A 25465-nucleotide genomic window follows, 5' to 3' on the forward strand; every position below is an offset into this window, starting at 1 on the left:
TAATGATTCCTTTTATTGTGAACAGTACCAAGAAGCTGAACTTGTTTCTGCACTTTCCGTGCCCCATGTTTTATGCAGCTCATATGGTCCACAGAGAATTCTCTGACAGAGACTGGAGCATCAGAAACTGTTGTACTACTGTTGTAGATTTGTGAAAAACAGGTTCTCCGTAGCTGCTGTGTGGGTGGTGGGGTTTAGGGGGTGTAGGGGGTACTTCACACAACAAAAAATGGGAAAATGTGTGGCATTTCTTACTATTAATTTCATAGAGGCTTCTTCTGCTCATTAGTCTAGTGCTCCCACAGGTTTTCTTCAATACAGGTTAACCCATTACACTCAGCCCTACTTTCAACCCACCGTCGAGATATATGTGTGAGGAGATATTGACTGTGCAAAGTAGAGAAAAAATATATAAGAATGCTCAAACCCAAGTCAATTTTAAATAAATTATCATATCCTTCAATTTGTATCAAATTGTCACCCAGTTTGTCTTTAAAGTTGTATTTTGACAAGTACTTTAAGGGATAGTTGTACATAAAATAAGTTTACATTGATTTATTTTCATAAAATCCAAAAATGTAATAATTCATAATTATGCTATTATCTTGGGGGAAAAAAAGGTGGTAGTGTTAAAATATAGTGTGTCTAATCATGATCAACAATGCAGAAACTGAATCTGTAGTTTGTACACTTTCATTTGAGTGGTCCCACATGCTTGTGGCCCCTAATAATGGAGAAATGTCCCTTTTGTGCATATTGCATGGTACAAATTTTCTCTAAACTTTTTTGCACAAGCTAGTTCTTTCAAATGCACATTATTCCTTAATTTCTCATGCTATGTACACCCAACAACTTCTACACATTTCAATTTTAGTGGTATTTCAACATAACATTTTAATATCAAGATTTCCCAAAAAAGGTCAAAAAGGTCATTTTTTTCTGTTTTGGTGAAAAAACTTGGTAGAACTGTAATATAGTTTGTCTAATCACGATCAACTATGCAGAATATTATTGTACAGGTTGTCTAGTTTCATTTGATAGGTATCATACCTATACACCCCTTAATGTCCATATTAAATACTTGTGCATCTAAGAAAATGGTGCGGAGTGTAAATTAAGCTTCTGCATTTTATTATTCTGAACATAACAATTTCTGACAGAAAAAGGTGGCATGAATTGACAACTCATTACCCAGCCCCTGCATGGCCTGTTTTGTGTTTTTTTTTTTTTCAGGTAGCTGCTTAGAAAATGCATTCTCTTTCAAACAAATCATTCAGAATAAAAAATAAATCCTTTTGAAGAATTCATAATCACAGACTCCATTCAAGACTCTTATTTTATTTATTTTATTATTTGTCAGTTATGTTGGAAACTTCAGTGAAGCAGGGGTAGAGACAGATATTGTGAAAGGGCACAGTTTGATCAGTGATGTAAGCTAATTACCCTCATGGCAGGAACAGCTCTGTCAAACGTCTGCTAGAGATAGGGTTGTGTGAGGTAGTTAATTTATTGGGGCCATGCATTTAAACAGGGTAGGGAAAGGCTTTATACATTACCAAGGCATCTGTATATCGAGAATTAGTGAGATCATAAATAACAAATTCTCTTATTGCATAGGTCTCCTTGTGCAGAGGGTGGAAGTCTTCACTGGTCCAAGGCTACACATCCTTGTACTGATATGAGACATACATCATCTCTCATCAGTTTTAAGAAATTCAGCTACAGTGATTTAAGTGATTGGGGGTTGTAAGATACATCATTAAGACTTTGTCTTGGGTAAAGGCTTCTGCTAATCAGTGACTGGATTTGATAGCTTGGCTCTTTTTGGGGATATGACCAAAGGACTAAAACTCCAAGGACCTAAACTGATCAATCCTGCATAAATGAGGCACTTGCTTTGTTTATTCACACAGACTTTAATATGGCCTGTACTTTTAATGTTTTTTGCACACATGGTTCTAATAAGTGGATGTTAACCAATCCCAGTGTTAATAGATGATTCCTAATGGTTGGTGTCCAATCCTAATTCTGGAGAGCCCAAATCCATTTTTATTAAATCGTTTAATTCTATTTCTAATGAATGGCTTAACATATTTGCTATTGATTAAATAAGTAAGTCGCTTGTTCAATTAACAGAATTATGATGGTCAATCAGGTGTTCATCTCTAGATTTTGCATCTTTATACAGTGGCTTTCAAACTTATTCACCCCCTTGGACTTTTCCACATTTCATTTCATTTAAATGGATTTAATCTGGAGTTTTTGACACTGATCAACACAGAAAATGTCCATACTATCTGTAATTAGTTGAATGGCGTCCACCTCTGCAATGAAGGTGTGCCATATGATTTCAGGTTAAACACCTGTCTCTGGGAGGTCTCACAGTTGGTTAGTACAATTCCTAACACAAACTACATCATGACAAAAAGGTCAATGTCCTGGAGTTGCCTAGTCAAAGCCCTGACCTCAATATAACTGAGAATATGTGGAAAGAGTTGAAAATTGCTGTTCACCCATACAACTTGATGAACAATTTTGCAAAGAAGAATGGGCAAAAATTGCTGTGTCCAGATGTGCTAAGCTGGTAGAGACTTATCCACATAGACTCATGGCTGTGCCTCTACCAAATATTGACTGAAGGGGGTGATTACTTATGCATTCAGGACGTGATTAGACTGTGTCAGCAAGAACAGTCCATTGAGAACAACAGAGAGGGATATTATAGTAGGGTTGAAGTGCATAAACTTCTCACTACAAAGACAAATGCACATTTGAGAGATCAGTGGTGCAAAAACCATAAGCACTGGTCTACAGAGATGTGGAAAAAGTGATATGATCAGATTAGTCATCCTTCACCATATTCTCGACAAGTGGGTAAGTGCATGTGTGGCATACACCAAGAGAATGGTACAGGCCTGGCTGCTTGACCCTACAGTGAGGGGGTCCAGAGGCGCTGTAATGCTGTGGGGGGCATTTTCCTGGCATGGCTTGGGTCCACTTATCCCCTTAGAAGGAATGGTCACTGCAAATTATTACAAAGTCATTCTGAGTGATCACCTATATCCTATGGTGACACATTTCTATTCTGATGGGAGTGGTCTCTTCCAGGATGACATTGCCCCCATCCACAGGGCACGAGGGCTCACTGAATGGTGTGAGGAGTATGAAAATGATGTGAATCATATGCTATGGCCTTTGCAGTCACCAGACCTCATCCCAATTGAACACCTATGGGAGATTTTGAACCGACATATTAGACAGCGCTCTCCACCACCATCATCAAAACACCAAAAGAGGGAATATCTTTTGGAAGAATGGTGTTCCATCCCTCCAGTAGAGTTCAGAGACTCGCAAAATCTGTGCCAAGAGCATTGAAGCTGTTCTGAGACACTTTATGTTGGTTTTTCCTTTAATTTGTCACCCGTTGGTATTTCATACTTTAAGTGAATAAAAAATCTGCATCTTTAACAGATCTCGTCAGGATCTACATGGGTTCTGCTTTAATACACTGTGCAGGTTTCCAGCTATTCCCTGGCCCACTAAAAGACAGACAGAACCCACAGCCTGTTGTACAAATCAAACTGATCTTCAAAAATTAACAGGGCTTCCTCATTTTATCTTCAATCATTCAGTTTGTTGTCTGGTTATTCAGTTTTGTTCTATGACTGACTGCTGTTCCCTGCCACTGTTTCTATGGCAACCCCACTACAGGCTGAAACTGCAATAACTTGCCTGCCAACTACAGGCCGTGACTGTGTTCCTTCAGAGGTGACAGATAATTTTGTCTCTCTAGATGTAGACACTGAAAGACTAGACAGGGACAGTGTAAGATGTTGGATTTAAAATGATGCAGGTTTAAATGGAAAGAAATGTTGTATTTTACAGCACATAATAATGGGGAAGAGGTCTTAGTGTCTTTTCATGTCTTAAATAAAAAAAAATCAAATTTGCCTTTTATGGTTACAGAAGACATTTCTAATTTTTTGTTCGTCCTTGATGTTCTGTCTTGTTTACTTGCTTTTAAGAAATAAGGAACGAATTATATGATCACCATATAAGGCAATGTACTAACAGAAAACTGTGAATTCAATCTATAAAAAGCTGCTTGCAGGCAGCAAAACCTGCCTTTCTCCCCAGAATGCTGAATAAAGTGTATTGACTGCTTTGAACCCAAACTTGACGTGAAGCTTTGTTTCTTCGACAATTAACACCAAGTAGAAGCTTACAGCTAACTCACACACACGTGTTTTGGAGTGTGCACAGCTCGAACAGCAGAACTGCAGCATTCTAGGGAGGATCCATGCTGCTGATAACACTGGAGTTCAGAGGTGCCTGGTAGCACACAGAGGTTGCTGTTGTGCTGCAAGACGAGGAAACACTGGCCAACTACAACCCACCCAATCACCATCAGCAATGCCCTGTGGGGAATCCTCACCACAATAGGCTAGGACACAGCCTAGATTGTCTGGACTGTAGGGATCAACCTGCACCCTCAATTGGTTAAGCAAATCAGGAACATTCTAGCTAGCATCTCTAAACATGCCATATACAGAATCAGATTGTTTAAACTGAGATGGCTACATGAGCACAATAATTCAAGACTGAAAGCAGGAGACGACTCTTCACACAGAGAGTTGTCACAATCTGGAACAAACTACCCAGCGATGTGGTTGAAGCTGAAAATTTGGGAACATTTAAAAATAGACTGGATAGGATCTTTGGATCACTTGGCTATTAATGGACACCAAACGTCATGATGGGTGGAATGGCCTCCTCTTGTGTGTAAACTTTCTAATGTTCTTAATCATTGTGTTCATTGATGGAGGGATCTGTATAGCTGTTGCACCCAGAAAAAAATCGACTTTGGTCAAAAATTATTAGAAATAAACACAATAGATATTTATCCACTTGTTTCTCATTTTGAAAGAAAAAAACACCACAAACACAGATGTACACAGAGTAGAAATATCATCCAAACAAAACCAAAACAAATTAAACAAGGAAAGTGATCAGTCTTTAAAAAGGAAAATAATAAAAATGTCTTTAAGACAATCATAGTGCTGCAAAAAATTAATAATCCCAAACTCTCCTCCCCAAATCCCATCCCATACCCACCCACCCACACACACACACACATATACATGTACCCCCAACTCTCATGTGCACTGCAAATATCCAGAACTGGCAATGGAGAACTTTGAGAAGCACATATAAATAACACTGAATACCATATATATTGTTTATAAAGATAATACAATCTTGAAATATGAGTTTTACAAGATTTTAATCTGTACCAGACATATGAAATAACTAACCATCTTCCAAGCACTCTCCAAATAATTGCCTATCCATTTCTGTAGTAAAAAGGACTGTGTGACACAGGGGAGAAATAGGATATTACAAGAAATGGACAAGAAATTACTTACTGAAGAAAATTATGAGATGAAAGCCAGAAATTCAACAGGACCCTCTTTCATCTTTTTTTCTTGTTTGTGTCCCTGATGGCTTGTGTGTGAGTGTGTGGATGGACAGGATAAGTGCTGAAGAGGGCAATATAAGGTCAGATGCTGTAACCCCTATGGTTTCATTTGTACATGGACAACATCTCAATGCCCTACAGTGTACTGCCAGACCTGGAGTGGCCAGCAAATCCAGTTAAGTAATTTAGCTCTAGTCTGGCAGTGTGTTTAGGGTCAGTGTACCCTACCCTACAAGTATGCTTCCTGCCGACATTGGAATGACATTGATACTGCAATTATGTTAAGCTTGTACACATGTACCTTGTGTTATTTTCCATATCAGACCATGACCATGAGACTCTGAAGGTGAAGTGTGTGAAATTATGGAAATGCTGTACTAAGCCTGCAGTAAATGTGAAGGTGGTAAAGTACAGGTCTGGCTGGAGTACAGACAGGAGAGATATAGTATAGACCCACAAAATCATTATGGAAGACCATCAGGAAAGTGATTTGTGAGTGAAGGGTTGATAATGACCCTAAACACACAGCTAGACTAAACCTCACTTACTTTGTATCAAAAAAGAACAACCTGTTTTGAAATGCTTTCACTGAAAATGTACTACACCGAAAATTTCAAGTTGGGGGGGATACATGATTAAAGCCACATGGGCTGGGAGATCATTGGGGACAGAGTAAAACAGAGCAATACACTGCTACAGCTGAACAACATTGCTAACGGGGGTATTTTGATGAGAAAGGTTGTAGTAAAATTACATGTATTACTTTCTTCAACGTATTAAGATGGGTTCATACATTTGAATCTATACTACATGCTATTTCCATTTAAGTTGTACTTCTGACAGTATTCCACATAGCCTCCAATGTCTTTCTACATAACATATTAAAAGCACATCAAAACAGCCTGGTATGAAACTCCACAAGATTCAGACAATTTTACAGCATTCATAGATTACAACTGTTCATGAACTCAGTTGACATGGAAGTAGCACTCTCCCATACAAGGGAGGCTATACACATGTCCATCAGTTAGTGCTTGCTGGCTGATGAGAGATCCTATCTGTTCCACAAATAAAGAATCTGGATTTGCAAAGCACAGTTTGGACATTGAAGCTGATGCCATTCCCACCTGAAAAGGACGTTTTTCTTTTCTTCCTGTCTGGCCTCTGTATGTTTCAGTATGAATCCCCAGTAATGTGTTTCCTTCTGTCAAAACACTTTCCCTAACAAATTCTATGATCTTCTCAATAATCCACTTTAATGAGTCAACAATGGAATCTCTGGTAGCTGTTTTTGTTTTTTGGAGAGGGGTGGGGGGCTGTCAGATCATCAGCACAGAGCTCTCCTATTGAAAGAGTCAAGTGAAGGAGCCTAACACTGTCAGTATTAAGGTTAAAATGTCAATAACAAAGGCCTTGGGGTCAGAATTAAGAAATAACATTTAATTTTAAATAAAATCCAGTCTCTGCATTTGGCCCTCAAGTCAGTTCCTGTCAAGGCATATTACATCAACAACCCGGTAGTAGGACTTGAGTGAAGTCTTTGACAATATGTGCTTTATTCAGTCTTAAATAGATGAATCCCAAACTGCCCACCACTGTCTGGACAACCCCTCCCTTAATAAAAGAGTTCTGAAATCCATCACACTTTCCCTTGGAGCTGAATTGTAACACAACCCCCACCCCTTTTTCGCCCTCCCATCCGTAACTGCAAAATATTAACTAAGAAAATCATAAGAGTTATATACCTAGATACATATTTCAGCACTTTTGTTTTGTTTATCTTAGCCAAACCACTTTTTAAGCTGCCTCATCTCACTCTGTTGTGGGCTACCTCTGGTGCTGGTAGGCCAGAAAAGCAAACAAAACAACGACAAAAAAGTCTTCATTGACAACAATTGCCTGGGATTGTAAGGATCAGTTCCATCACAACACACAGTAATGTGAGGGGGCAGTGGCATCTGGTACCTTACAGACCCTGCTCACATCAAAGATGGCAGAGATACATAGACACCTCAAAGGCAGAGTTAGGGAGGGAATCCCAGTCCTGAGGGTAGACAGTGACTAGATCTCATGGGAAATGGCAGTGCTGACTGGAGTGGAGTTAAGCGCCTGGGCTAAAATGGGAGAGGGAGGGCAGGGAAAGGGGTTTTCTGTTTGCCCTCTAGGATCTGTAGATGCAGGGGTATGAGGTCCCCAGCCTGTGGCCCTCAGGATATGGAGGAGAACTCCTTTAGCAGCACATCCTGGCTCAGTGTGTTGAGAGACACATTCTTTCGCACGTTGAGGCTGATGGAGCGGACCTGTGAATAGATGCAATAGTGAACCAACAGTGGCCCAATACGACAGATTGTGGATGAACATCTCGACTAAATAGTCTTTAATATACTTTAATTAAAGGCTGGTATAGTCATGAAGGTCCTTAGGATAAATGATTAAAGAACTAATGAAGACAGATTCTGTATACATAATACAACTAAATAAATACAGTACTGTGCAAAAGTTTTAGGCAGGTGTGAAAAAATGCTATAAAGTAAGAATGCTTTCAAAAATAAACATTAATAGATTATCAATTAACTAAATGCAAAGTGAGTGAACAGAAGAAAAATCTAAATCAAATCCATATTTCGTGTGACCACCCTTTGCCTTCAAAACAGCATCAATTCTTCTAGGTACACTTGCACAAAGTCAGGGATTTTGTGGGCATATAATTAGGTGTATGATTAAACAATTATACCAAACAGGTGCTAATGATCATCAACTCAATATCTAGGTTGAAACACAATCATTAACTGAAACAGAAACAAGCTGTGCAGGAGGAATAAAACTGGGTGAGGAACAGCCAAACTCAGCTAACAAGGTGAGGCTGCTGAAGACAGTTTACTGTCAAAAGTCATACACCATGGCAAGACTGAGCACAGCAACAAGAGACAAGGTAGTTATAGTGCATCAGCAAGGTTTCTCCCAGGCAGAAATGTCAAGGCAGACAGGGGTTTCCAGATGTGCTGTCCAAGCTCTTTTGAAGAAGCACAAAGAAACGGGCAACTCTGAAGACCGTAGATGGTCGGCCAAGGAAACTTACTGCAGCAGATGAAAGACACATCATGCTTACTGCTTATGTCCAGCAGTGCCATCAGCTCAGAACTGGTAAAAAACAGTGGGACCCTGGTACACCCTTCTACTGCAAGGGAAGTCTGGTCAGAAGTGGCCTTCATGGAAGACTTGCCACCAAAAAGCCATACCTCTAACATGGAAACAAGGCCAAGTGACTCAACTATGCACGAAAACACAGGAACTGGGGTGCAGAAAAATGGCAGCAGGTGCTCTGGACTGATGAGTCAAAATATGAAATATTTGGCTGTAGCAGAAGGCAGTTTGTTCACCGAAGGGCTGGAGAGCGGTACATGAATGAGTCTACAGGCAACAGTGAAGCATGGTGGAGGTTCCTTGCAAGTTTGGGGCTGCATTTCAACAAATGGAGTTGGGGATTTGGTCAGAATGAATGGTCTCCTCAATGCTGAGAAGTACAGGCAGATACTTATCCATCATGCATTACCATCAGGGAGGCATCTGATTGGCCCCAGATTTATTCTGCAGCATGACAATGACCACAAACATACAGCGAAAGTCATTAAAAACTATCTTCAGTGTAAAGAAGAACAAGGAGTCCTGGAAGTGATGGTATGGACCCCACAGAGCCCTGATCTCAACATCATTGAGTCTGTCTGGGATTACACGAAGAGTGAGAAGCAACTGAGGCTGCCTAAATCCACAGAAGAACTGTGGTTAGTTCTCCAGGATGTTTGGGCCAGCCTACCTGCTGAGTTCCTTCACAAACTGTGTGCAAGTGTACCTAGAAGAATTGATGCTGTTTTGAACGCAAAGGGTGGTCACACCAAATATGGATTTGATGTAGATTTTTCATATGTTCACTCACTTTGCATTTAGTTAATTGATAAATATAATATATATATATATATATATATATATATATATATATGCAACGTGAGTGAACAGATGAAACATCTACATCAAATCCACATATGCAATGTGCTCAGCCCATTGCCATTTGAACATTTTCATTCATTCAATGATGTCACATTTTGGTTTGAGCACATTGCAAGAAGAACAGATTAAAGATGAACAAAGGGCACTATTGAATGGATCCAAAGAGATGAAAAAAGACCTAGAAGAGGACCACATAAAAGATGGCAAGGTGAAATAATAAACTATGCAGGCTTGATGTGTAAAAAGGGAGTTTCATCCAGCAGGAATAGATATAGGCTGATGATGATGAAGACATATACACACACACACACCATGCTCAATGCTGTAGTTCTCCTTCTCAAATGCAGGATACACACACCGTCCCACAAAAGGTAATGGTTATATGGCTATATTTTCAAGAGCATCTTATAGAAAAGCTAAGGCTGTTCAGAGGAGCTGCACATCGCTCAGTGACAGCTCACAGGCACCCCTAAGGAGAGACTGTTGTCATGGTAACCAGAGGAGACCAGGTTGACCAGTCCACCCTACCCTGGCTGAGAACAACTGTGTTCTGCCACTTAGGGAGTTCCAGTCACAGCTGGCTAATGACGCACAGCCCAGACTCCAACCTGCGATGTCCCAGCTCTAAGCCTCAAGCCTAGAGCCTGCATCACAAAGAGTTGATCATCAATGCTACACATAATTTCAAAATGTAACTGTGTGGGAGAATGACTACACACATGCCTTGATTTATTGCTGCTGAGATCAGAGGGAATGTGTAGCTGCAAGATCCTGCTCAGACAATACAATTAATGAAATGACTGTGGTTGGGAGTTAAAAATTCCTCTGCCAAGACCTTTAAGATCGCTGTTACTGCAACATTGGGCTGCGAACATCAGGAACCCATTGCGTGCACTGAAGCATCTTATCACTATCCTCATATCCATGCAGTAGTGATGCTGAATATGAGGTTCTCAAAACAAGGCACCTGCCAGCAATGCTTGCAGCACAAAAAATATTATTTCATTATTCAGATGTTGTTTTTTTGTGAAGGGTACAGAATGACACCATCTGAGGTGATTTAACTAAATTGAATGAATTTGTTCTGAATCAGTACTGTGTGGGAAGAGAAAAGGGAAATTGATTGAACTGGTGAGAGAGGAGAATAATTATTTGCATGACCAAGTTTGAGGAGTTTATCGGTTCTGCCTCATTTCGTCCCAAGACAAATCAAGCCAGTTTTTATTCAATTTTAAGTGTCAATCACCTCTGTCTGTGTCATTCTATAACCTTAACAGAACATCTCACCCGAATCCTTGGCTAATCACTTTATGCAGCCCTGGTTATAATCCATTCAAAACCCCCAGAGACTGCAACACCATTTAAATGAGAGCTAGGACATGAAAACAAGTGAGAACTAGAACAGAAACATTTATATATAGGCAACATAAGTATTTGTGTTTGTTTTCATGTGGTGCGGACAGTGATAATCATGATAATGCTGCTGCACATAAAATAAACAGTATCTTTAAATATTTAAATAACTACACAAACTAAAATGCTTCATTAGTACCTAGAACTAATTACTCTCTTAACTGAACAAATGCAACCCCTTTTCTAAGGTGTAATGCAGCTGATGATGTAAAGAGATACAGAAAACCTGCAGGGTTGTGGCTCTCAATAAGTTCCCAGCAATCAAGAATATGCTTGGGATGAAAAAGGGAAGACACAAGGGGTTTCTCTGGGGCCAGGATGTGGTAGTCCTGCTTTCTTCCTGATTACATTTTTGTACTCACCAGCTCTTTGAAGAAGGCAGCTTCCTTGGGTTGCTCAGAGTACCTCTCGTACTGGTCCAGCCCGTCCTGCAGCTTCAGTGTCAGTGTGTCGTAGTTGGAGCGCACCACCTCCAGCACCTGAAAGGTGGCAGAAAATTATTTATTAAATGTATTCCAATTCATTAATTTACATTCATTCATAGACACTATTTATCCACTACTAACAGGATATACAAACAAGACTATATTGGCACAAGACCAACGCCACCCACTGCACATGTATCTCCTGAGCAACGGACAGAGGGGGAGGCGGGGGAGAAGGGGGTGTGCAACACTTTCTTTACGCCAGGCTCTCTGCCGTAAGTAAAGAGAGCGGGTTCTCGTGGCTGCTAGCATGAGCTAGTTCTGTGTCACAGCAAAAAATCTGATGTCACTGCTTACTAGACCCTGGGGGCAGTTTCATCCCATTTCCATGGGATTGCTGGCCTCTGAGACTTGTCCCATCTAGCCACTCAGCTTCAAACCTTTTTCTTATTCTGTTGTGAACCTGAGCAGGTCAGAGCTCCAAAGTTGCACAGGCCATTTAGTGACCTCCCCTAGTGACTAATCACATGCCTTATGATATTAATAACTTGGCTCAATTTTTGTCAGCAAGCTGCTTTCTAGGGTATGTGATGGTCAAAGGAGAAGTAGCAGCTGTTCACAGTCAGAGATCTTTCTTGAGTGAAGGAGATAGCTTTACATAGGTCTCCTTGCAGTTACTTAAAACAAGAAAAAAGGTTTACCATATTAGTGCTCTATAGGTGCACAAAACCACAGGATTGTCCACTGTTGCCACAACACATATGTCTTACTGGTGTATATATATCCACCTTCTCTATGAGCATCTGGGGCACTAATCCCAGTTTATAGTTCCATGCATGTTGGTGCCTACTCCCTTTTGCAGTTGTTGTAGTGATGCAATCATAGAATCTGAATGGCAAAGGTGCCCATTTTTATCTGCATTTTAGGAGGGTGTCTATGTAGGCCTTTGTATTAACCTCAGCTTTATTATATTTTTAAATGTGGCAAACAGCAGCAAAAAAGAAGGTCCCTATGCAAAACACTACAGGACCCAATCCATGCCCACAACTGCAATAGACCAAGTTGAACTCATCAGTGTCAAACACTGAAAAATAAAAAAGAAAGGAACAACTAATCACACACGTGTCTACTACACACTGATTCAGGGAGCTGTATTTTCACATATCCTTGCTTTGTAAGTAATCAGCACTGATCCTCCCCTTGAACAGTAAGGCATTTAAGGAAATGAAACAACATGGGACTGAGCCAGCCAGCACTTCAATGCTTCTTACAGACAAACTGGTTCAAAGTGCTGTAAAGCAAGGACAAGGGGAATACAAAGAAATAAACCCAACATATTAAGATGGGATCAGACACATTTCAATAAATCATTACATCAATGTGAGTGATAATTAAATGCTAAATAAAACCAAACAGATCAGAGCAGAGGCAGAGAAGCCTGTCCATTAATACTTCTGCTTCTCTCAAATTTAATTTGGTCCATTTATTTTTGTTGCCCCATTTCTTCCTACATATCTTATTTATTTTTATTTATGTATTTTAACACATTTTGGAATATGCAATTATATTTTGCTTTTATATTCTCCCAATTTGGAACAGACTTTTGTCAACTGATTTTGGCTCACTGCTAAAAGATCAATGGTGAACGGAGGAGGGATGTAGGGAGCTAACACACATGCATGCTTCCTCTGAATTGTGCCAAACAACCCACTTCCACAGTGCACACAGCACAAATAGGATTGTAGGGAGGGCTAATGCAGTACTGATAATGCTGCTGAACTCAGAAGTGCCAGGTGAACTACAGCATGGTGCGACAAGCTGGTAAAATAATTCAAGACAACCAAACCTAGGCAGTGCTCAGCCAATCACACACTGCCCTGTGGGAAAGCCTGGTCACAGTCCGTTATGGCACAGTGCAGCCTAAAACCAGTGCTGCCTAGAATACAGGGCCCAACCTGCATGCAGGGCAGAGGCTTTCACTGGTTATTATTACAATTATTAATTTCTTCGCAGACACCTTTACTTATAGGGATGCACTGATTGATCGACCACTGAATGTATCGGGCTGATATTGGCAAAATGTACAATTTTGGCTATTTGCTGATGGCTTTAAAATGGCCGATATTTTGGACCGATATTTCTGACTGATGGTGCTGCTTTTATTGCATCTAAAAGGCTGAATTATGCTTCTGCGTCTCTGCGAACATGCGCGGGCATCATACGCAGAGTTTTGTGACAATGCGTGAGATGGAGCCTCAGTGTGTAAGACTTCAGAGCTATGCACTTGAGTGAAAACAAAAACCAAAAATGTTATAATTTTATTGCGTCAAAGTGACCTTCACTCACATGTGGAAAATGAAGCCATACTCTTAACAGTAGTTAAGATTTGTCTGCTGTTTGTCTGGGTATTTGCTGAAGTCAGTGGAATGTCATTCCTAGCAACGGGCTTTGCAATGATGATGCTAGTCCATTGCTATGAAAATGTTGGACCTCGTGTTTTAAACGGGGCATTTTAAATCCAGGAAGTTATTTCGGGAAATGGAGTACATCTGCCCATACCTTAAACTTAATGGTTCAGGGTTTCCCGCTGCTGTATTAAAAAAAAGCCTTGCCCAACAAATGCTTGAACGTAAAAAAAAATACACAAAACCCTATATCAACACAAGTGCTTTAGATCTGTGCTATCAAACACACCAGCTTCACTACAGAGTGATCCAGCTCTTCAGTTATACACAGCACATTCAGCTGTACTTGTTATAAAGGGAGTGATGTACAACTTTTCATTTCTGAGCGACAGATTCAATCTCAGCTCTGTTGTAAAGTCAAAACTCAATTTTGAGCCTCTGTATCAAACATACTGGTTTGATTTTCTCCCAGCCACACCATGGAGAAAAAAAACAAAACAAAAACATAACCACTATTTTGCCCAAGATGTAGTAAAGATCACTTTTGGTTTCAGTTATAATCCAAAATCCAAAATCCAAAATACACTCAAAAACAAAAACTCCTTTAACAAATAACAGAAGTAAAAAAGAAAAATATTGAACAATGCAATTTAAGGCCTGGCTGAGTGGCAAATTAAACTAAAGTTGTTGTACTTACATTGCCCTGCTCTATCTGCGATTCTAGCAGGGTGAACTGTGGCAGACCCCGGGGAGGTCCCTGCCAAAGCACAGCTAACAGACTGTCAGCAGCAGTAACAATGTTGCAAGTCACATGGAGTCAGTTAACATTAATCTTACTCTTGTCAAAGCCCAGGCACTTTTACCCATAAACAAAGTCCACTGGTTGTGCTGGATCCAGGGTTCCATTTCACTGTGGGAATTCTCACATTGTAAAAAGTGAATGAAACATCCTAAGCTACACTGATTCGGGGGGGTGCATCTTATGTGACTGTAGCAGGGATTCCCAACTGGGCAAAACTAAATGCCAGGATTTCCTTGGCTGCTTGTCGTGTAACAGTGATCTCAGCAGTGTTTTCAGTGAGAGCTGCGTCAGACCTCTGCATTTTAACCCCTAAAACAATGATTTCAAAGGTATAGGGTACAAAAGAGGCAAACAATTGCCCTTTCAAAATGTAAATTAAAAAAAAAAAGTCAGTAATCACCATACATACAGATTGCTATTAAGCTACAAATAGTAAATTCTAGCTGCCCTGCTATTCTGAAATGAGCAGCTCTGACACAGGCATGCAGTTGTAGGCAATACAACACCAAACACAAAACAGACCCGAAACTAAGTGAGGAATAACTGGTTGCTTGGCCTTGTGTCATATGCAGGCCCTGACACACATGTAGAAGGCTGGTCACCAGTTTCATAAAGTTGGCTTAAAAAACCAAATACATTATTTTTTATTTTGGTCACCAAACAGGATATAAGCTACACAGTTCATAGACTGTAAGAGCCCCTACAGTCATTCCAAGTTTTAAATGGACAGGTCAAAGGAACACACCAAAGACTAATCCTCAAATTGGAAGCTGTAGGCATTCAGGGTAATGTAAGTAGATGGATTATGAACTGGTTTATGTATAGGAAACAGAGGGTGTCGATTAGAGGAGTTGATTCTAACTGGAGTGAGGTTGTTTGTGGAGTTCCACAGGGATCAGTATTAGGGACTGTGCTTTTTCGAATCTATATTAATGATCTGGACTCTGGGATAGTTAGCAAACTTGTCAAATTTGCAGATGATACTAAAATAGGTGGCTCAGCAGATACAATCTCGGCAGCACAGGCTATTCAAAGGGACTTGGATAAAATTCAGTTGTGGGCCGACACCTGGCAAATGAAATTCAATGTGGACAAGTGCAAGGTAATACACGCAGGTAACACAAATGTCCACTATAATTTCACTATGGGAGGAATAGAACTAGATGAAGTATCGCATGAAAGACCTAGGAGTCTATGTGGACTCCTCACTTTCTCCATCCAAACAATGTGGGGAAGCAATAAAAAAGGCAAACAGAATGCTAGGGTATATTGTCAAAAGTGTAGAATTTAAAACAAAGGAAGTAATGTTAAGACTGTATAATGCACTAGTTAGACCTCATCTGGAATACTGTGTACAGTTCTGGGATCCACACTTCAAGAAAGATATCACTGCTCTAGAGGCAGTTCAGAGGAGAGCAACCAGACTTAATCCAGGTCTGAAGGGAAAGTCCTACTCGGAGAGACTGAGGGAACTTAACCTTTTCACCCTGGAACAGAGGAGACTATGTGGGGACTTGATCCAAGTCTTCAAAATCATGAAGGGCATCGACCACATCAAACCAGAGGAGCTTTTCCAGATCAGCAGGGACACATGCACCCAGGGACACAAATGGAAATTGGGCTACAAGGCATTCAAAACGGAAAACAGGAGATGCTTCTTTACACAGAGAGTAGTCACAATCTGGAACAAACTACCCAGCAATGGTTCAGCAATGCTGAAAATTTGGGAACATTTAAAAATAGACTGGATAGGATCCTTGGATCACTTAGTTATTAATGGATACCAAACCAGCACGATGGGTTGAATGGCCTCCTCTCGTTTGTAAACTTTCTTATGTTCTTCTTATGTTCTTATGAACTGCATCTCTTTAGTGGTTAGCAGAGGAATGCTGCATGCTATGGACAAACTGAACCCTCAAGGACTACTTACAAACTCAATAATGAAACAAGGCCCAGAGCTCACAGATGTAAATTGAGCTTCTTAGCCAAATAACCTTCAAGAAACATCTACGTAAAATTATGGGGTCAATTTCTGGGATCTCAAGACAAAAAAATAAAATAAAATGTTGATTCACTTTTTATTACTAACCCTCTGAGGTCCCCCCCCCCATTTTCACCTGATTTTACTGTTGTCATATTTTTACTTATAACTCTGTAACTACAAGGGCTAGAGGCAATTGTCTTACATGGAAACACTCAGCACAAGCTGGAAATTCAGAAAATAAATGTGTTTGCCCCACCACAGTTAATACAGAAATCAAAAAAGTGAAGAAAAACAAAAGCGTTTATAAGAAAAAAGTGAATTTATGTGTAACCCACATTAAAATATGACAAGAATAGGTGAAAACAATTAATTAAAATGCACAAATACGTTTAATTAGTTAAAATCTATGCAATTAATTGATTAACAGTCAGTTAAAACGGTCTTACAATAATTTAATGGGAACAGTAAAAAGTACGAACAAACATTGTAATGACGTTTCCCCTTTAAGAGATTGGTTGCCCTGGGTAACATAGGGAAGGTCAGATCTGAGAGCTGATGAGAGGAGCATAGGATTAGCGAGCAAATTACTTTTATGAAGAGTTGATTTAGAAATTGGAAAATAATACCTATCTGGATACCGATTCATGACAACCATATCTAAATAAACCTCAACGGATTTGGTGAGTTTCAACTAATTTCATTGAACTTTTGCTTGTAATGATTGCACCTTTGAATGTTAACTAATAACATAGCTAATTGTGTGGAGAAAGCCATAAATACAAACTGTTTGGCAGTTAATATTTTTCGGTTTAATTGTTTGAATTGAACTGAACTGGAATGCATACCTGGAACTGAATTTGAACTGATTTGAAGTGTCATATGTTTTATATTGTCTTTTATTTCATAATTGTCAATGTTATGAGTTATGACAGTGTTTCACATTAACTTGGAAACTGTGAACTTGTTGTCTTACCTGAGAAAAGAAGGGAATGAAAAAAGGGTTGACCCAAGACAATAACAAAATCAAAATAGGCACAACGTATTAACATAAATAAGATAGTTGTTTGCAAACAACATAATAGACAAAATAGATCTCCTGAACTAAACTATTTCTAACCTAGGTGAAAAGAGTCTGGAAAAAAAAGGGAAAGTGAGTCTTACTTACCTTTCTGTTACCTGCAGGATTATTCATTGGTTTGAATAACTGTTATATATATATATTGTTTTTGTTTAACCTCAGTAAAGTGCCGGCTTTTGTATTTAAAGTATCTGGTCTTTGGTTTGATTTTATGCTGTTAACCCCACTGCAATTGAACCTAGAATTGGTCCAGTAGCATAACTAATTTGGTACTTGGTGGATACAAGTGCTACATATGACTTTTGACACTGGACAGTGAAACTTCAAAGTCTTATGAACTTGTGTAAAAAAGAAAAACTCAAATCTGACCTCCAGAACAGAAATTACAGCCATTTATATTAGACTACCAACAGCCAGAATAACTATATACAAATAAAAAGAATACTAAACAGGGAAACAAAATTCCAAACATCTGGCTTTTGAATATTGTCACTTTAGGCATTGCATAGACACATGGTATTCTTTACTGTTGTTGCAGTAACTCATCCCAGCCACCACGCTGCCATGGCGTTTTATTCATTCACAGATCACACTGTCTGTGGCTTTCATAGTGCTGTAAACAGACTCTGCATCTGTAATTTGTTTTTGAAGGGTAAGGTGTTTTATTTTTTGTATCAGATTCCATTTTTCTACTTTGTATTTAGTTTTCTTTCTGTATCGCATCTTTCTGTGAGCCCTGTCTTCCCTAAGTGCGTTCTGTGAGCTCTCACACAAACACACAGCTCAGCGCAGCCTAGCCTGCTCAGATATGCCTGTGTTTCGTGTCATTAGAAAGCTACAGCTCAGCCCTGTAAGACAATGACAGACCCGTTCGCCAATGAAGGACAGGATTCGGGTAACAGGACATGGAATGTGGCCCCCCTCTCTCCTCTAGGCCGTCACCACAAAAACCCATAAAGGGCCGGTGTTCTGACAAACTGAGCTACTTTGTCAGAAGGATGAGCTACATAGGGTTTGAAAGCTTCTAATACAGTAATAGTGTTGAAAAACAGAGGGAAGCCCATTCTGATGGGTCCCTTCTGTCCGACAGGATGAGCTACCTCGGATTTCAAGTGTTAAAATACAGTAATAGTGCTGAAAAACAGCTGGTAGCCAATTCAGACAGGTCCTTTATGTCTGACAGGATGAGCTGCTTAATATTTTCATTCGGGGCAGCTCATTTCAACCAGTAGCCCATTGTTTTCAGATACCGGGCAGCTCATCCTGATAGGGAAGCGCAGTTTGTCAGAACACCGGCAGCTAGGCACTGCTTATGCGGAAATGGCCGTAACTAGGCTCATTCAAAAGCTAGAGACCTGCGGGTTTCGGGAGTGGCAGCCTTGAGCACCTATGGGAGACAGGATTAGAGCAATATGACATAGAATGCTCAGCCCGCTCCCGGGACGATTTGCAATGGGTGGACCCCTTAAATTGGCTTAAATTACTTGCACAAACAAATGACTGATGCTGCAGGTTATGAAGCATGTGCAACACAGACTCGTAGTCACAGATAATGACCAATTAGTAGTGACTAGTGAAAGATGCCCCAGTCAGTTCAGGGGAGCAGCAGTCCAGACTCACAGGTGACTGAGAGGTGAGAAGCAATTAATAAGAGCTGGGGGCATCCATGTCAATCTAAATCTCTTCTTACTCAATGTATCACGGCTATACTTGCATAACTCCAGAAGCCAGCCTAAGTGTAAGAATGTCTTTCAGGAGCTACTGGACTATAGAATCTCTCTTGTGCTCAGTTAGTGCTGTCATTAATACAGTGGCTACAGAGTTCCCTTAAATAAATTAGATGTTCTCTTTTCTTTATACCCAATATGGAATCAGCACTTGTTAATGAGCTCATTTCACCCTCATAGTAACATGGGAGAGATGCAGATGGCAGGTAATTAGTCCTCCCTGCGATACTATATCTCTAAGATATTTGTAACTGTCTATATCTCTTCTGTGCAGTATAAATGTCATAGCCGTGGAGCAACAACTGCTGCCCCCAGATTGGGAGTGTAAAACTGATTTACTGTACATTCAAAATTATAAAGATGTTTCATAACCTAAAGCGTGGCCATTGATTTTGCAAATGCCAATCCCAAATAAGGAGGGAATAAAAATAAAAAGTACTTTTAATTTTTTTTTTAATTCTAACTAGAATCTAGGCTACATATTTCTCCTCATGCAACACCAATAGCCTAAAAATCACATTTTGACTGCTGTTTTGTTTTCTTGCATTCTATAATGATATATAATTCAGGCACTCTAGTTCAAAAGGAATTCAGAAAATGTGATATGTGAAAACAGCTGCTCTTGTTATTGTGCTGTTGCACTGACGAATGCTACTGTTTAAAACAAAGGCTTTTTTTAAATTCCAGTTTTGCTTTGCCATGTCTTCATAGCAATTTGCACTTTATAATAATAAAGCTCAGCCACCCTGAGATACCACTTCAGTCAGAATGTCTCCTGCACTGGAAGAATTAAGATTTGTAATAGTGTTTATCAAGATCTAAATTAACCGGGCTATCCCTTTCCTCTTTAAACGAAATTACGTTGTGCAGCAAACAACAGAAAAATTATTCAAGCAAACTGCATATGGGTCCTTAACGTACCGGTCTTCAATTGATCTGAGACTAAATGTGCACTCGAAACTTTAAGTAATGTTTTACTGCTAACTCATTTACCGGCTTCTTATAAAGGGTATCAAAACACAGTGAGGTCAAAACAGGACACTGTCAATTTGAGAAACAAGATGCTCCTGCAAAGTTAAAAGCCAATTTGCATTCACAATCAGCTGGAAGCATCTGGTTCAGGCATATCTCCACTGGGGAAAGATTGCCTGGGCTGTTTGGAGAGGTGTACAGGGTGTTTATAAAGACTCGCATGTGTCTGTGTCGGCCTGTGAGTAAAGGACACCGTTCAAGAGGCCACTGTGATCTTGAAGTGCTTGATTTGGTTTGTACTGCAAATACTACTTCAATACTGTCTTTTCATAGAAAGCTTTTGGTTCTTTTATCCCATGCTAGGTAAATCAATTCCTTCATACACCTTAAGCGAATACATTTTTTTTTTTTGGCAAGTGGCATGTAACAGCAAAGCTGACCAAAACTGACTTTGCATATGTACATAAGTCTTTTCATTTTCTTTTACAAACAACCTGAGAATAACAGACCACAATAGTTTCAACATGACAGATATACAGTATTTTCCTTTTTTAATATCTTAATAAATCGACCATTAATTGTCACTGCTCAATTTACAATGTTTTTTTCTTTGATTTTTTCATACTAAAACAGGCTGCTAGAATAAAAAATGTTAGGAACTGAAAGACTTGCACTTCTATTATAGTGTTTTATTTTAACTGTGCTGTTTCAGTGACCCTGGACATCAAGTAAGAGAAAAAGCAAGATGCAACACACAGTTTCTGAAAGCAGAAGCTAGGCCAGAGAAAAGAGATGGAATTTGGGGGGACTGCAGTGAAGAAAATGCCCACAAGCGACATTGTCTGAAGCACACAGTTCATCCAGAACACCCAGAATACCTCTTAGGTTTTCATTCCCTGGCCTTAGCCTTGCCGCTAATAGAAAGTGAACACTCTCGACAAAGGGCTCACATCTCAGTCAACACAAAGGCTGTGCAATTATCCAGTTGTGACAAAAGCTCATTAACCCCCCCACCCCCCTCTTCATTTTCTCTAATGAGGCTCACTGTTATCAAGGCTTCTCTCTTTCTCTCCTCAATGCTTTGACATCACATGTTGAAACATTTAGGCTGCCAATGAAGTTTACACATAGGAGAAGCTTCCCTATTCAGACCCTCAGGCACTTATATTAAGTGCATCTACATTTAAAGTAGGAAAGTAATTTAATTAGTGTGTGTACACACTGACAGATGAATACAGGCATGCAACATTTTTGAAATAACTGTACCAAAGCCAAATCTTTCAAAGTGAACTGTTTTGATGAAGCTGAGTGACACTTGTTAATGGTGCTATTAGTCTGGCGAGGAAAATGCTTTTTAATTTATTTTTTGGACTGGGGTTTTATTACAGTAAAAGCTACACAAAAATAATAATACAAAATGAGCAAGCCTAGATATAAAGCAAAAGCTAATATTTGGAAATTACAGGTTTAAAGCACAAATAAATAATAATAATAACAGTAATCATCATCATATTTGTATTTTATTTAATCTGAAATAAACTATACACTTATTCCTAATTTACATAGTATTACAGAATAAATCAGGATGATTCCATCTCTGAAACACTTAAGTCTAATAACACTAAAGTTGCAATATCCTAATGGAAATATTGGCTTCCCATCAATTTAAAAGGAGAGGTATTAAAATTGATTAGGATTGCCAGTGAGCAAAGCCAAAACAAATACTAAATAAAACAACAACAAACAATAGCAGGCTATTAAAGTCAACGATATATCTGGAAAATTTGGTTTATTGGAGTCTCTTAACTCTTTCCTGATAATGCACACGAATACATAGAGCATATGTAGCCCAGTCCCTTACTGAGATTACTCATCTCAATTTGAGTTGTCACATTTAAACCATTCAAAATTACTCGGATTGCTACAGACCTAAGCTGCGCTTCCACAGAACTAACTAGTCATTTTACAGCCACTACACTAAAACTGGTAGACTCTGGCTTGAATAAAATAATCCATGAAGCCTTACAAATACTTTCCTGATGGGGGAATACTATATGGTTGCAAAGATGAAATATATTTTGGACACACATATACCCACTTACAAGTGTTGTACATGCAGCCTGATGTAGGCCTTAGTACTGATTTAATGCTGTTATCAAAATTCTATCAAATTCCTCTGTAAAATAAAATATTAAATTGAGTAAATATTAATTGGTGTGTCACCCTTAATTTTAATACCTCTCAGTATATTACATTTGTGGGAAAAACGTGCAGGGGCAGCACCCAAGTGGTGTGTGACAACATCTTTCTTTCTTGATTTCACATGCACATGTAGCTGTGAAAAGCAAAGGTTAACATAAACCCTCTAATGAAAGCCATGAATCCTTTTTTTGGAACTTTTTTCTTTCTAGGCCCTAATGAGAAACAACCAATCAAAACCTTGACAAAATAGAGCAGATATTGTATACATTAAGAAAAATAGAACAGAATCTCGTTAAAATTACAAATACGGGGGGCGGGGGGAGGTAAAATAAGCAGCAGCACTAAATAAGATGGCTCTTCAACCAAAAAGAATGTTGTTTTGATGTAGCACACAAAGCAGAATCCTGTGCTGGGAAAAGTTTGTGCATGGTGACACTGTTTATAGAAGATGGAATATGTGTTATCGGTTTAGACAGGTACACACAATGTGAAATGACATCTTTGTGTCGAATGCTTGTTCACACGGTGTGGGGGGGGGGGGATGCAGGCAAGACTGTAAAGAACAGCACTGGAATGGGAAGAACAGAATGATTCACAGGTCATTAAAAGTCTGTGCTGGGATTTGGGAAGAGAGCTTGAGGTGGTTTGTTGAGCACCAGGCAGGATAGGGCAAGGGGAACCCACCATCTGTTAGTGCAGGAGGTGAATAATTTATTTTGCAGCTGGACATGGACGCATTTTGTATAACAAACCTGCCTATTGGCCACTGTACATGTCACTCAAGCAGCCCTTTTCTGCTTGTATAAAAACCCTCATGCACAGTGGAACAGCCTCTTTGCCAGAAGTCAAGAGGCTCCTGCACGACCTTTACACCTTTGGGTAGTTAGCGAGTTGTGCCGGTAAACAGCATACCACCTCGCCGCAGTGAAAAATGATTTATCTTCAATACCGGCATTATTATTTTTTTACGTAGTGATTCTGAAGTCTTGCCATTCAGTGTTGCGGTAAGGGAGATCGGTATTCGAATCCCACCCTGGTCAATCCATGATGAGCAAGTACTATGAGAATAAATGTAGATTCCTCATAGCCTATTAAACTGGAAAGTACCTTAGGGGATTTTTATTCCTATTATAGTAATCAATTTTTTATCATTGTAGGCTATTTTTGTTTTGTTTCAGTATTTAGTATTGTTATGATAAGAAGTGTGTGTTTGCATACATAGCTCTGAAATCACACACATTGAGGCTTCACCTCACGCCTTGTGAAAAATATCATGCATTTCGAACAATAAATATTATTTATTTATTTATTTATTTATTAGTAGATGCCCTTGTCCAGGATGACTTACAAAATATAAGAGCAAAATATGCTATGCACACATGCCCTCCACCCAGTGCTCAACAAATACATACACCCCCCCCCCCAGCCCCCTCAGGCTGATCTGTTTCTGTCATTTTTCATTTGACAAATCTCACGCATTGATGTTTTAAAAACTTGAGAGCTATGTGGGTGTGACAAGCAGACTTTAGTGAATCTAGGAAGGAAAACAATCAAAGGCAAGCAATACTATATATATATATATATATATATATATATATATATATATATATATATATATATATATATATATATATATATATATACACTCACCTAAAGGATTATTAGGAACACCATACTAATACTGTGTTTGACCCCCTTTCGCCTTCAGAACTGCCTTAATTCTACGTGGCATTGATTCAACAAGGTGCTGAAAGCATTCTTTAGAAATGTTGGCCCATATTGATAGGATAGCAGCTTGCAGTTGATGGAGATTTGTGGGATGCACATCCAGGGCACGAAGCTCCTGTTCCACCACATCCCAAAGATGCTCTATTGGGTTGAGATCTGGTGACTGTGGGGGCCAGTTTAGTACAGTGAACTCATTGTCATGTTCAAGAAACCAATTTGAAATGATTCGACCTTTGTGACATGGTGCATTATCCTGCTGGAAGTAGCCATCAGAGGATGGGTATATGGTGGTCATAAAGGGATGGACATGGTCAGAAACAATGCTCAGGTAGGCCGTAGCATTTAAACAATGCACTATTGGCACTAAGGGGCCTAAAGTGTGCAAAGAAAACATCCCCCACACCATTACACCACCATCACCAGCCTGCAAAGTGGTAACAAGGCATGATGGATCCATGTTCTCATTCTGTTTACGCCAAATTCTGACTCTACCATCTGAATGTCTCAACAGAAATCGAGACTCATCAGACCAGGCAACATTTTTCCAGTCTTCAACTGTCCAATTTTGGTGAGCTTGTGCAAATTGTAGCCTCTTTTTCCTATTTGTAGTGGAGATGAGTGGTACCCGGTGGGGTCTTCTGCTGTTGTAGCCCATCCGCCTCAAGGTTGTACGTGTTGTGGCTTCACAAATGCTTTGCTGCATACCTCGGTTGTAACGAGTAGTTATTTCAGTCAAAGTTGCTCTTCTATCAGCTTGAATCAGTCGGCCCATTCTCCTCTGACCTCTAGCATCAACAAGGCATTTTCGCCCACAGGACTGCCGCATACTGGATGTTTTTCCCTTTTCACACCATTCTTTGTAAACCCTAGAAATGGTTGTGCGTGAAAATCCCAGTAACTGAGCAGATTGTGAAATACTCAGACCAGCCCGTCTGGCACCAACAACCATGCCAAGCTCAAAATTGCTTAAATCACCTTTCTTTCCCATTCAGACATTCAGTTTGGAGTTCAGGAGATTGTCTTGACCAGGACCACACCCCTAAATGCATTGAAGCAACTGCCATGTGATTGGTTGGTTAGATAATTGCATTAATGAGAAATTGAACAGGTGTTCCTAATAATCCTTTAGGTGAGTATATAGCATCAGGCAGAAATTGTGAAAATAACAATAACGAACTTGGACTTTTCATTATGAATTGAATTGTGAATTGCTGTTTGTTCTGTGTTAGTGTCGATTTTATTATT

At 39.5% G+C, this 25465-nt stretch overlaps 1 protein-coding gene across 1 annotated transcript in view; it reads right to left on the bottom strand.

The window, feature by feature from the left end:
• Positions 1 to 4895: 4895 nt before the first annotated feature.
• Positions 4896 to 25465, bottom strand: part of armh3 (armadillo like helical domain containing 3) — a 114459-nt gene continuing 93889 nt past the window's right edge. Inside the window, exons 25-26 of the mRNA XM_066692805.1 lie at positions 11260 to 11376; positions 4896 to 7779 (exon numbers count right to left, since the gene is read on the bottom strand). Of these exons, the coding sequence (XP_066548902.1) occupies positions 7687 to 7779; positions 11260 to 11376 (210 nt within the window). The 3' untranslated portion in view covers positions 4896 to 7686. The remainder of the gene's footprint in view (positions 7780 to 11259; positions 11377 to 25465) is intronic.

This window comes from Amia ocellicauda, chromosome 20 (assembly GCF_036373705.1).
Source record: "Amia ocellicauda isolate fAmiCal2 chromosome 20, fAmiCal2.hap1, whole genome shotgun sequence".
Lineage (NCBI taxonomy): Eukaryota > Metazoa > Chordata > Actinopteri > Amiiformes > Amiidae > Amia > Amia ocellicauda.